This window comes from Paramisgurnus dabryanus, chromosome 14 (assembly GCF_030506205.2).
Source record: "Paramisgurnus dabryanus chromosome 14, PD_genome_1.1, whole genome shotgun sequence".
NCBI lineage: Eukaryota > Metazoa > Chordata > Actinopteri > Cypriniformes > Cobitidae > Paramisgurnus > Paramisgurnus dabryanus.
Genome location: NC_133350.1, coordinates 16,884,001 through 16,897,134, shown reverse-complemented (window position 1 = coordinate 16,897,134; position 13,134 = coordinate 16,884,001). Strand labels below are relative to the sequence as shown.

The 13,134-nt window shown below is 40.1% G+C and overlaps 1 protein-coding gene across 1 annotated transcript; it reads right to left on the bottom strand.

The window, feature by feature from the left end:
- Positions 1-263: 263 nt before the first annotated feature.
- On the bottom strand, positions 264-5,762 carry sox12 (SRY-box transcription factor 12). The gene is made up of 2 exons (XM_065241324.2): positions 5,371-5,762; positions 264-5,157 (listed from the first exon to the last, which is right to left on the bottom strand). Exon 2 carries the CDS (start codon positions 5,062-5,064, stop codon positions 4,024-4,026), a length of 1,041 nt encoding a protein of 346 aa, XP_065097396.1. The 5' UTR covers positions 5,065-5,157; positions 5,371-5,762; the 3' UTR covers positions 264-4,023.
- Positions 5,763-13,134: the final 7,372 nt, after the last annotated feature.

The following is a 13,134-nucleotide window of genomic DNA, read 5'->3' as shown; positions in this document are numbered from 1 at the left end:
CTGCAAGTTTTTTTGTGCCACCATACTTACTCGTGTAACTACTCATGTACCAGCCATTAAATAGGGAAAACGTGGAAGTGTTCGGTGGCTTCTAAATTCATCCCTGTTTGGATCCTAAGGAATGAATGGGGCTAGGCTAAATGCTAACACATTCACAACGCGCTGTACAAAGATTAAGTGTTCGCATTGAAAAAAGATTGGTATGTATTAATTCGTCTAAGTTGAGGTAAGAACATAGTAAAATATTGAAAAATAGTGGTGTTTTCCTTTAAGAATTTCTTTCAATTTTCCCAGTGTTTGTGTGCTATACATGATTATTTTTATTAATGGAGTATCCAGTAGCCTAGCATCCACAGTAAATCTGAAGTCATTTGAGAGTTGATTATGCTGTGCATAACGCTGTTTGTAGTTGGTGCCAAACGCAAGCATTTCAAACCACTCAGTAGGTGGTAGGCAGCTAACTATGTAGGCAGATCTCATTGGGGGGCATAGTTTGTAGTCTGTATTTTATGTAGAAGAGTTTATTAGCTAGTGACTGAGAATCTTAACTCTTCACATTTGAAACAAATGTGATTTAAAAAAAGATCTTTGTTTTAACTGTAATAAATAAAGAAACACCACTGAGTGTTCAGAATATTAATAAGCTCTGGACTTAAATGTGAAGCTCATCACTGATGCATGTTTAAAATGCATGAAAAGCCATCAGCTTTTGGATATAATGCTGTCAAAATCTTCAGTCCTGATTGGAAAGGGATTCTCTTTAACACTTTATTGGTGGCGCTTCTGAGTGATTTTTGGCAGCCTGTTGGCAGCAGGTTTCTGACAGACATATATAGCTCTGAGAAATCGCATGCTCCACATATGACAGGTTTAGCAAAGCTGAGTCTTGCCTGTGTGAAATTAGCATTGTCCTTGGCTTTCAGTCCCACCGAATGCTATTCATTAATCGCCAGCCCAGAGTAGGAGGTGCAGACCAGATGGGTATTTTTACACCGCTTCAGTTATATACAGCTTTCTGCATTTATCACTTTGACACTAATTTGCCTGAGCCCATCTGTGATGTGTCTACCCTATTTTCTAGTGCTTTTTCAAAAATTTCAAAACAATAAATGACAGCATCAGAACTGCATAAGAAAAAATTAAAAAAGTGATTGCCAAATGGGCAAATAAAAACATGCTGGCAGAGCACAAGTGCAATACATTTAAATACACGTTTTATTTACAGCTGAAAAATGCACCAAAAGAAATATTGGATTTTAAGATATTTAATACTTAAAAAGGTACAACTTTGCAGATTGACCTTTGATGCTACATACAGTTGTACTGCAGATCATCTACAATAACATACAATGGAGTGCATCCTTGATCCACAGTGGGCTGATGTTTTTGTCCTGAGTCCGTTTGACTGCTGGTGTCTGGTACTGTATTGGTTCAGTGTGTAACCTGTTACAGTTTTCCATAGTGTACGAAAGATTTGATTGGCTCATGTCTTAATGCAGGGATGGGCAACTTCGGTCCTGGAGGGCCGGTGTCCTGCAGAGTTTAGCTCCAACACCTGAAGCAGCCAATTAAGGTCTTACTAGGCATACTAGAAACTTTTAGGCAGGTGTGCTGAGGCAAGTTGGAGCTAAACTCTGCAGGACACCGGCCCTCCAGGACCGAAGATCCCCATCCCTGTCTTAATGCATGAACTTGTCCCTAGTTGTGAACTTCAGGTGTGGCGATTCAATTCAGAATGTCACTGTCATATGGTCAAAAAACGGTCCCTAGCTTTTACTGGGGTAACCTTTGCACCTAAACTACATATTAGTACCTCAGAGGTATATATTGGTCCTAAAGAGTACCTAAATGGTTCACATAAGGGTACTGCCCAAGTGACAGTTTGTGACCAAATTTTGACCATTTTATTCAACAATGCTGCCACATTTAGAGTGTGCAAGATCTGGATTACAATAGTGAATGTATTGCATTCCTGAAAAATTCCCTGATGATTGTTGTAGGCTCAAGCCTTTAAATTTCTTTCACTATCCTGATTAATGAAGCATGCAAACTTGATATTTGCTTTTCATAATACAACTAACACTACTGTATTATGAATCAATACTGTCCATTGCTCCAGTCTTAAAGAAATGAAAATGTCCAGGAACCTTCTAAAAGGTTTCTACGGTTTTGAGCATCAAAATGCTTTCCATTTTAAAGCACTAAATTTTTCATTACTATACATATGTGTTGAGGCCTATTGCTCCTCTTTGTACAAATTGCTCAAATTCCTCAAATATGTTTGTGTTTTATGAAGAAGGCCTCGTGTACCACAGACCGTGTTTCCTTTCCTGTCTATATATGTTTCACTTTCAGTTAAAGTACAGATACCTGAATAACTTGTGTGTGTGATTGTACCTCAGTATGTGGTGTCACTTTACAGTATGTACTAAAAACTGGCTGGTAAAACTAGGACTTTCTAAAATATTGGTTATACAGTTGATAGGAACTATCTCAGTCAGCTCTTTTCTACAGTAAGGAACACAGCGAGGTGAAAACTATGTATGCCACTGTGGTCTATGTGACAAAAGTAGTCATTTAGTGGTCCAAACAGTGAGGTTAAACCACCCAGCAGGTTCATTCTGACGTCTCCAGCTATCAGCTGATGGTGCGCACCATGCCACAGAATCTTGAGGAATTGAAGAGGATTAGCAGTTTATGTAAGATATGAACTGCAGGGTTTGTTGTCCCTTCTTTTAACTGTTGTTGTGCCAAACTGAGCTGAAATTATTAAGAGCTTGTTGGTGAAAAAGGAATGGATCCTGTTGGAAACCCAATGAGAAATCTGTCACCTCAGATGGTTTCTTCGAGAGTGTGGGTGAGAGACACACACACACAGATCATCACAGATGAATTACCTACGGGAGGCACTAGGACCTAGACAAACAATCCCTGAGAGAGTCAATGGGGGCCAGCTGGCAGACACAGATTTCTCGCTCCGATCGGGGCAGCTGCAGCCGGGCTGCAGACATTAAGCGTGTTTTAGCGAACCGGTGCAGGAGGCCCCCCACGCCTGCCCACCCCCAGCAGACGCTCAGTGAACGCAGGGTTCGACCCCTGCATAAAAGCTGCTGCCTGCATGGACAGATGCACAGTTTCCTGAAAGAACCAATCCTAACCCCCACACCCCAAACCCTCTGTCCACAGTTCAAACAGTTCAGGCACAACAGACTTGCATACACACAAGCACCTGCACGCAGGGCCATTGCAGAGCTGCCTTTAAATCACACATGTGCGTCGGTCTGCGGCAATGGTGAGGCGATGAAAGTGCTATTACCTAATTAAAGAATATGATATGAATTATGTCTGCAGTGATTTTCTCGGCTAGGTTCCCGCATTATGGTTGCTGTGCTGTGTGCGTTACATAGGACGCAAATTTTATTACGCATTACAAATTCACTCATCTTTTCCTTTTTATTCTTTCCAATCTAGTTTTTTTTTATATTAATGCAAGAATACTGTCAGGGGATCTGCACATTTTCGAAACTTTCATTGACGTCTCTTGGAGATGATTAAGGGTAGCAACACAGCACAATCAATGTTATAAGCTGTCATGAAAATTACATGACTGGATATTAAATAGATACAGATCTTCGCCTGGAACCGATCTAAGTTTTATTGCTGCCCATCAGATGCTTAGAGACATTAATGTAAGCTTTAAAACATTTATCAAGACAGCTGTTAGAACTTTGTTTCATGTAACTGAAAATTACACCCGGATGATGTCTGTGGATGTCTCTTCATAGAAATCGATAAACTGAGCATTTTACTGAGCAGCTCTGCAGAGGCCTGCGTGTCTCTTAGCTAAACCAACAAGATGTGACATGCTTGGAACGGAAAAGCAATAGCACTTATGGAATTCATTGAGAAAAATAAACACATGGAAAAAAGGAATCGTCCAAGTTTGACATGGACCAAATATTTTCAGGACCTCTGATATTTCAAATTGGCAGCTATGCAGGCCCTGTCACATTACATTTGACCTCAGTAAGTGAACACTAGGTCTGAGATGCTGGGTACGAGCAAGTCTCCAGAAATCATCTCGTTCACCTCTGGAGTGCAGTAATCTGGGAAGTCAAAATGGGATCCTGAGTTGGCATGAAATGCTTCAAAGTCCTTGTCCAGAGTTGAGCAGTCCATAGGAATACTGTTAGATATGATGTGCAAGAGTTCCTCCTCCAGTTCCTCATCTGAACAGGCAGAGGACACCAAAGAAGAGGAGCTGGTGGAGGTCGGTGTGGAGGATCTACCTGAGGTCGACCCCCGTGGCTCTGGAGGAGTCGGGCACTCATTATCAGAAGGGAGACTCTGGATGTTGCTGGTTTGAGAGATGGGCACTTTCTCTCTGAGATCAAAAACTGGTTGCTGGTCCTCAGAGGAGTTGGTTGCTTGCTGGTGAAGGACAAAATGTCTCGACTGGTTGTGATCTTCTTGCAGTATCACTGGACTTTCCAAGTCTACATCCACTGTGTCATCGTCGCTTATGCTCTCGCTGTAGCTCTTATATTTATTGCTGTTGAAGTTCATTCTATGCTTGGAAGAAGCAGGTTTGATCTTTAGCCCTTTAGTAGATCTTCCCGAATAGGACTTGCTGGATTTGAGAGGAAGCTTCTCCCCAAGTTTCACAGGAGTGGACCCCTTGCTCTTCTTCCTGGGACGATATTTATAGTCAGGATAATCGGCCATGTGCTTGAGGCGCAATCTCTCCGCCTCTTTGATGAAAGGTATCTTTTCGTAATCAGGGAGCATCTTCCAGCGTTTTCCGAGACGCTTGGAAATTTCAGCGTTGTGCATGTCAGGCCACTGTTCCATAATCTTTCGCCTCTCGATCTGAGACCAAACCATGAAAGCATTCATTGGCCTCTTTATGTGCCCAGTAGGGGTTTTACACCAGTTGGGGTCTTTGTTGGACGGTACGTGGCCAAACACCTCAGCGTCATCATCTGCTGCCAGTCCCGCAAACGCCTCTCTGGTGGAATCGCTGTCCATGACTGACGAGTATTTGTGGCTCCTTTGCTGAACCATGATGCAGCACTAAAATCTATTCAGTAAGTTCCCTACAGTCACCCATGACTAGACGCTCTTAGATGCGGCAACTCATCAATTCCTGCCCTTTTCCTTAAACAAAGAAAGAAAGCGTCCTCATTCATCTGTTAAATGCACTAAAAAGTTTTGTGACCCCTTTAAGACAGCTGTTTCTGAAGTGTAACATTTTTTCTTTTATATAGATATTAATAAGTCTATGATTATAAATCTGCATTACTCCTTACATATGAGACAGCACTATAACTACAGTTCATATTAAAACAACACAAACAAAGATTTACTTACAGAAGAGACAAAAAGTGCCCTTTTGTGATACAACGCATACAAAGTTGATCTTGCTTTTCTCACATCAGCATCTCGTACGCCGTTGCAACTGTAGTGGATGTCAGCTGACAAAAAGCTTACTCTCCAATGCCTGCCTGCTGTTTTATCATTCTGTCCTGTGCAGACCGTATGCAGACCCTCTCAGACGTCTCTCTCTCTTTCAGTCACTCTCTCTATCCTTGTCTGTCGTTTCTCCTCCCTGCTCCCTCTCTTTGTAGGGACAGCCCCCCCGTCTGCTGTTTTATAAACCCACACTGTAAACAGCTCAACCTTACCAGACACAGTCTCCTCCCCTTCCACCCACCGCTCTCAGCCGTGCTGCATGTGTTTGTGTGCATGTGGGTGTGTGACTGTCAGGAATGGGGGGTGAAAGTTTCCATGCAGTGAGGCGCAGCTACAGTGCAGCGGATGGAAATAGAGAAAGAAAGACACAGAGAGAGATGCTAAAGAGGTGTGCTACAAGCACAAAACTTAAATAAGGACATAACCTTCAAGCCAGCTTGAAGTCTACTGCATGTACAATCACAGGTGTGATGTAATTTTCAAACTGTAACTTGTGATAGTACAGTAAGCACCTTGCAGCCATTCGTTTAGCGTTTGGGAAGGCGGAAGGTAGGGAAATATGCATTTACATGTAAAGTTTGGGGTAGATATGAGGTTTAAATGAGGTTATAATCTGCATGCATGACAATTATAAATAGTTTGGGATGTAATGTGTCAGACCGCAGTACATTTCAACTTTTCAAAAGTACTGTACATTCTATTAAAGGGATAGCTCGGCCAAAAATGATATTGAACCCATGATTTACTCACCCCCAAACTGTCCGAGATTCATATGTCAATCATTTTTCAGAAAAACACATTTTTAGTTATTTTAGAAAATGTCTTGGATGTTTCAGTTTATCAAATGTAAAGGTATGGGGTCCACTCCTTCAAGTCCAAAAAATGTGCATCCATCCTTCACAAAAGAAATCCAAACAGTTCCACGATGATAAACAAAGGCCTTCTGAGGGTAATCCCCGCCGTTTTGTTGTAGAAATATCCACATTTAAAACTTTCTAAATGAAAATAACTAGCTTCCGGTAATGCTGCCATCTTAGACTCCACTGTATTCAGGAGAGAGTATCAGCGTAGTGTACGTACTTTTCTCAGTGACGTATGACAAATTCGGAGGGCGGGGACACAGAGCAGCCGCACACAACCCTCCATAAACTGCGTACGCTCTCATCTTGAATGCGGACATGACTAAGATGGTGGCGTTACCGGAAGCAAGTTATTTTCGTTTATAAAGTTTTACTTTTGGATATTTCTACAACAACACCACACGGATTACCCTCAGAAGGCCTTTGTTTATCATCGTGGAGCCATTTTGATTTATTTTTTTACTTGAAGGAGTGGACCCCATAACTTTACATTTGATTCACTGAAACATCTAAGATATTTTCTAAGATAATTGAAAAATGTGTTCGTCTGAAAAATGATGGACATATGCATCTCAGACAGCTTGAAATCATGGGTTAAATATAATTTTTGGCCGAACTATGCCTTTAATGAAAGTAAATATGTTTCGTATCGTCACTAAAATCCTATGAATGGTCATGATAGATTGAATGGAGACGAGCATATATTAGTTACAATTCATATTTTTCTAGATCTTAAACATTGGTGCAATGTGATATCTCTCTCTGTCTAGTGTCTTTCACATGATTTTCTTTAGGATTTAATTTACAAAAATGTAAATGAAGGACCCTAGGGAATACAAACAGCATCTAATAAGCCTGACATATTACGAACATTAAATAAAAAGATCTATAAGCATAAGGTATGACATCATTACATCTATCCTCAAAATTGACGGCTAGAATGAGCAATCATTATCTAAATAGATACCGCCACTAATGTTTTAGTGAAATATGTCAGCCGATCCATATGGTCGGCGTCACAGCATCAATACACTGCTGCATCGATACACGCTGAAATGCCCCAAAACAGTTAATTAAAGCAGACTGTCACTAAAGTGCCAATAATGGTAATATACATTTAGTAATCAATGGGGGCGGTCGTCAGAAGCCGAGGTCTGCAAGCTTGCATTTCTGTAGGTATGTGCATATAATGGGCAACTGTCCAAAATCGTGTCTGCCAAATTAAATATTCCCAGTCACGCATCAGTTGACCCGTGTATTTCTGATGTAAGCATGGGGGCCGGGTTGCCTTTCTGTTCTCTGAATCAGCAAAAATAATAAAATCCAATTACAGATATGTTTGCATGGTCCATTGTGTCAAGTTCGTGGTGAATGGACGTACATCGAGCCTGTGTGTCCTTCAGCACTTAACATAATGATCTCGCCAACGTCATGGTGTGTCAGACACATTCATTTGGCAAATAAAACTGACATTAGCTTGACACTAGATATGGAGTGTGGGGTTTATGGGGGCGTTAAGAGAAAAAAAGACAACAAGACTATCAAGCACGACCCTGGCCAAATCCCCGACCAGACCTAGACACATCATCTAATTACAGAACGGGCAGAGAAGGGAGGATTGGACCCCCAGATCAGGATGGGTGTCTGTCTGGCTGATAAGGATGGGCCTCCTCCTGTTCTGTGCCCAGCCTGGGCGAGCATTAGAGCGGGACATAGATAGATCATCTTTCAGGGATTAGTGGGCATAGAGAGGGGGGCATTGCTTGATGTGGCTGCTGTTCCAGTTTCTAAAAGAGGGAGCAGCGATGTCACTGGAGTGCTGAAGGAGAAGCACGTCATAAATGTGACACCATTTATTTAATAATAAAAAATGTGATAAAATTTGGCATCTACCTGCCACTGTGACCACTTACATCAACGTTACGCCAATTGCTCACTCTTGAGTTTCAACCAAATATCTCATCTGGTCTGTCAGAGGTCAGATAATGAATGTGATTGCTTTCTTCCATGACGTTCGCAGCTCTCTTATATATCCTACAAGATTATAGTTAAGTCTCATTTTATATCACTCTGACTTTTATATACCTAATCTTGTTTTGACCTAAGTTGAAATTCCCCTCTGAGGTGTCGTTCATGTACAGCTGTGCTGCCTATGTATGCGCAGCCCTTGTTGTTTGCTTTGCAGTAGACATGAAGTGGTGGATGGACAGATGAATTAACTATACATAAGTGTATGTATATATTTTTTATGTATACTGTATGTGTCTGTACACAAATGTGTGCTTCTGAATGTATTTTTTTTTTAAAGTCAGAGCTGAATGGTAGAATTACCGCCCTTTATTGTTCTCCTTCATGGTCAAGGGTGGCCCTGGAGAGGGGTGTGTGCACGTGTGTTTGTTTTTGTCTAGATTTGTTTTGGGACATAAGAGATTGTGGATTACATGCACTAGCAGGCACAAATCTGAGACTTTACTTCTCCAACCCCCTCTCCTATTTTTCCTGTGCTGGTGACCTTTGATCCATGTCAGACAGAAGCAAAAGAAATGAACGTGAACGTTCCTCATCCCAGTCTGTGGCCCCTGACCTGTTTAAAGCCCCCCTGCCCCCATCTCAGCCATTCATTTCTGAGGACAGAAACTCAGGCTGAACTAAAACAGAGATGACGGATTAGTAAGTGTGTAAATCTAATCTCCCCAGGGGAGTGAAGATAAATGTTCCCGATTTCCCCAAAATCAATTCAAACTGTTATGTCACTAAAACAAACTTGTATATCTGTTCCTCATGTATAGAAACTGATTTACTGTCACAAACAAATTCTTACTGTACTGTCGTTTCAATCTTATTTCTTTTTTAAGCTGCTTTGATAGCTATATTTACAATATAGCAATTCTCTAAGCAAATTGACGCGTTTTAGACCATAAAACATTTTTTGTTACATACCGGAAACATCTCCTCACTATCTGCTTGTTGCTTGTCCGCTGATCAAACTGTAAAAAAACTCGATCTCTGTAGACAGCCCAGGCTTCACAAACGGCAATAACAAAACAGTGGCCAAACCTAGCAGCGCAAAACAAAACAAAGTATTCCAGCCAATAAACGACAAAAAGGATTTGGGCGTGGGGGTTGGGCGCGTTCATGAAAGCACGGAAGGGAGGGGGAGGAGTTAGCTACACTCCATCTGTTTGAAAACAATTCAAACGTCAACAATAACTAACGTCTCGCAGATTCGCTTAGAGAGCCTTTAAGTGGCTGCCATTATGAAGCTTGTAGCTTCAGAAACCTAAAGTGATAGTTCATCCAAAAAAAAAAAATTACTCACTTTTCCCATGGAAAACTTGTTTTGAGGAATGCGCACTCATAATTTTGACTACACAATAAAAGTGAACGTGGACTGTGGTTGCCTCTAAAAATGTATCTAACATCTCCTTTTGTGTTTAATGAAAGAAACTTATTAGAATGTGTAAACGATGACCAAAATGTTTATTTTTAGGTGACCGATCACTTTAATAAGACACGTTTCATCTTACATTAGACACTTTGCTGTGATGGAGATGTTTAGCACCATCCTCCTTTGAAATAGATCACACGGAGGGTCAAAAGCTTTCTGATATAAGTATCACCCCATCCACTCCGAGTGGAAGGACATCTGGAAGATCCTCACTCTTCGACTGCTGACCCTGCTCTGGCCAATCAGAGGAGACGATTGTGAGGGTCAAGCTTCTCTTGAGAGGTTACTGTCTGAGTGGTGCGATTGAATGAAATAAATAAAGGGGATTCGGACCATATGCATTGGCAATGAAGGGCCAGGGCCATAAAAGGTTGCATCTGAGCACTTTAGTCGATCAAGTCCTCTGAACTCATATTCCATCATAACCAACCCTCACTGTTTCTTATTCATGAAAGAAGGACTCTGAATCTACTATTATAGACTTAAAATACATGCAAACCTGCTTATTAGCGCACTTTTAAAAGAATTAATAGCAAAAGTATGCAATATTTGCCTGTAACATATCGAATGTATGCAGACTGTTAATGATGTAAGTGATGACCATGGGCTTTATACTAGGGCTAGGCCGATACCACTTTTTCATGCCTGATACCGATGTCGATACCACAACCTTGAGTATCTGTTGATACCAATACCGATCCAATACCATCTCTGTCGCCCTTTTAATCAATTAAACTGCAAATAACAAATTTGTTAACCCTACAAAAAGCTTAAACAGAGCTACAGTGCAAATGTTTTACTGTGCAACAAATGGCTGTTCAATTTCAAGACTCAATGAAACATTATGCAATACTGCTGCTTCATTATTATTTAAATGTTTCAAACAGAATAGTAGAAACTTTTTATTTAGTCAGCACAAAAATTCTAAATGAAATGTAAGGTGTAACTTTGGACAATTTAAAGTGCAACTTTGTGCAAATATATGTTGCTCAGCAAGTCGCGCTTTACGGCAAGTTGCCATGACAAGGTCCGATATTTTCTCCAATATCGGAATAATGTCGATACTGAAAATTGGATCGGCCCACCCCTAAAATATACATACATACATTCTGTCCTATAACTTTTAACAAAATTTTTCTTCAATAACAATAGAAGTAAAAGTGCTATCTTTAGCAGGTATTTAAGTAGCAAACTGTTCGGTTAGGGCTAGTTTATTATGCTTTGCATGTTGACATGCTCCATCTGCTCAAAGTGTTTCATTAAAGAGAGAGAGATTACAGCTCAGTCTGACATGACTATGAGATATAATGAGTAGTCAACTAGTCAGCTTTTAGGGACATTTGACTGGATGCAGACATTAAATCTTTACGATACGGAAATAACTTTTTTTTATTATCAAAAAAGCTCTGCACTGTAGGGCATTAAACTTTCAGTATCAATTAAATGATACGAGTTGCCATCATTATGGTGTGTGACTTCAAGTGTGTAAAACACATTGGGCATAAAATATATTCTTGGTGGCTGTTTAGCATTTTCCATAACAGAGGTTATAAATAAAAAGATACACTGAAATATGTACACGTACCATATATTGTTGTAATTGTCTGTTTATTGGCCACGACTTCCATCTGTCAAAATTTAATTCAATGTTTACAGGGTGTATGTGTGTAGTGAAATCGGATGTGGGTGTGCATTTCTGGACATTTCCCAAAGTGTCTATTACAGTATGAAAGCAGACAGTACAGATTCTCCCACACATCATCAAAGGTGTTTTACCACCGAAACTGATTCTTCACCAAAATATTGTTTAGAGTTGTAACACATTAAACTGTAAGATATTATGTATTGTAGTTTCACCAATGACGATACTTAGTGATACTATAAAGTACTGAGAGTTTCTTTTTTTGTGGCGGCGGCTTTAAACAAGGAACCAGACAGAAAATGGAGGTCGACGACAAATGAATAGAATATGTAGAGTTTACATTACACAGTGTCCTTTAACAAATCACAAGTCTGGCTTTGACATTGTCAGGGGAGGGCAAAGCATAGAAAGTAGGCTTTGGAGTGAAGGGCAGGACAGGGTACATGTTGTTCTGCATGATCTAGACTCCCCAACTATATCATTATGAGTAAAACACTCCTGACATTTATATTATCCTCCTGTCTGGATCTCAGGTACTAAAAAGATGTTCTTTTAAACATATGTTTTAATTCGCAATTATCCCTGATGGATTTTCAAGATAAATAAAATTTTCATAATTACAAATTCGTCAAAGCAGCAGAAAGGATTTGTGGATTATTATCGACTGATGTAACTTGCTGGTTAGGTTGAGTCGCATAGAGAAAGTGTTTCTCATGGCCAATGAGGTTTTCTCCATGACATCTGTCTGCTTGTAGCCAATGAAAATAATCTGTGTAATATCAGCAGGAAATTTGTTTTTCCTTAGAAGCGATCTGTTCCAGATGAGCAACATGCTGCAAGACGCAAGCGGCACTGTTTTTGAGTGAGATTTTATGTGAAAGACCAAACCGTTTCATTGTTTCTGTGTTAATTTGGTCTCCTGAAGCATCTCGTCTGTTTAAATTGGGCCTTCATCATTATTTCCATCACTGCTGTAGTAAAGTTCTTTTCCCAAGGTAATAAGGAGAGAGCAAATGAGGCCGTTATCTCTCTGCAAGCCGTGTTAATGAATCAACCTGCCTGGACCCTGGCAGTGAGAGACTCCTTGAAGGATCAAAGAATTTCTTATGGCCTAAAAGACATTTGCATTTAAGATAGATGTATAGAATATGATTTCCTGTTGGAGTGTCCCATTAATAAGTCTAAAGCGTTTTAAAAGTTCTCTAAAGGCAAATTCAAATTGATCCAACCAACACCAACAAACAATTAAATTCAAATTTATAATGAATGTTTGTTGGAATTTGGATCTATTTGATTTACCCTTTCAAAATGAGAAGTCAAAAAAAAAAAAAAAAACATTAAACCGAAACAAATTTTTTTAAATAAAGCAGTAAGCCCTAAGTAGCAGTGGTTAATAGTGAGTTTTAAAACTCCTATTGTTAGGCATGATGGGGGCGGAGTACCTAAAACATGCTTAGCTGTTCTAAAATCCCTTTAAACCACTGCTTATTTGAAAGAAAGGGAAAAAGATGGTTAATATTACCCAAATGGAAGTATGCAATCCACGTGATATTATTAATTTGTGCTACAAAGGATAGTGTGCTATCCATGATGACACCCAAACTTTTAACCTGAGAGGTAGGTCAAATTGCGGTGTTGTCAATGGTGAGGGAGAAACAGTTAGGTTTAGACACAACATATCTATTGCCAACCAGCAGAGCCATTTTACTTCA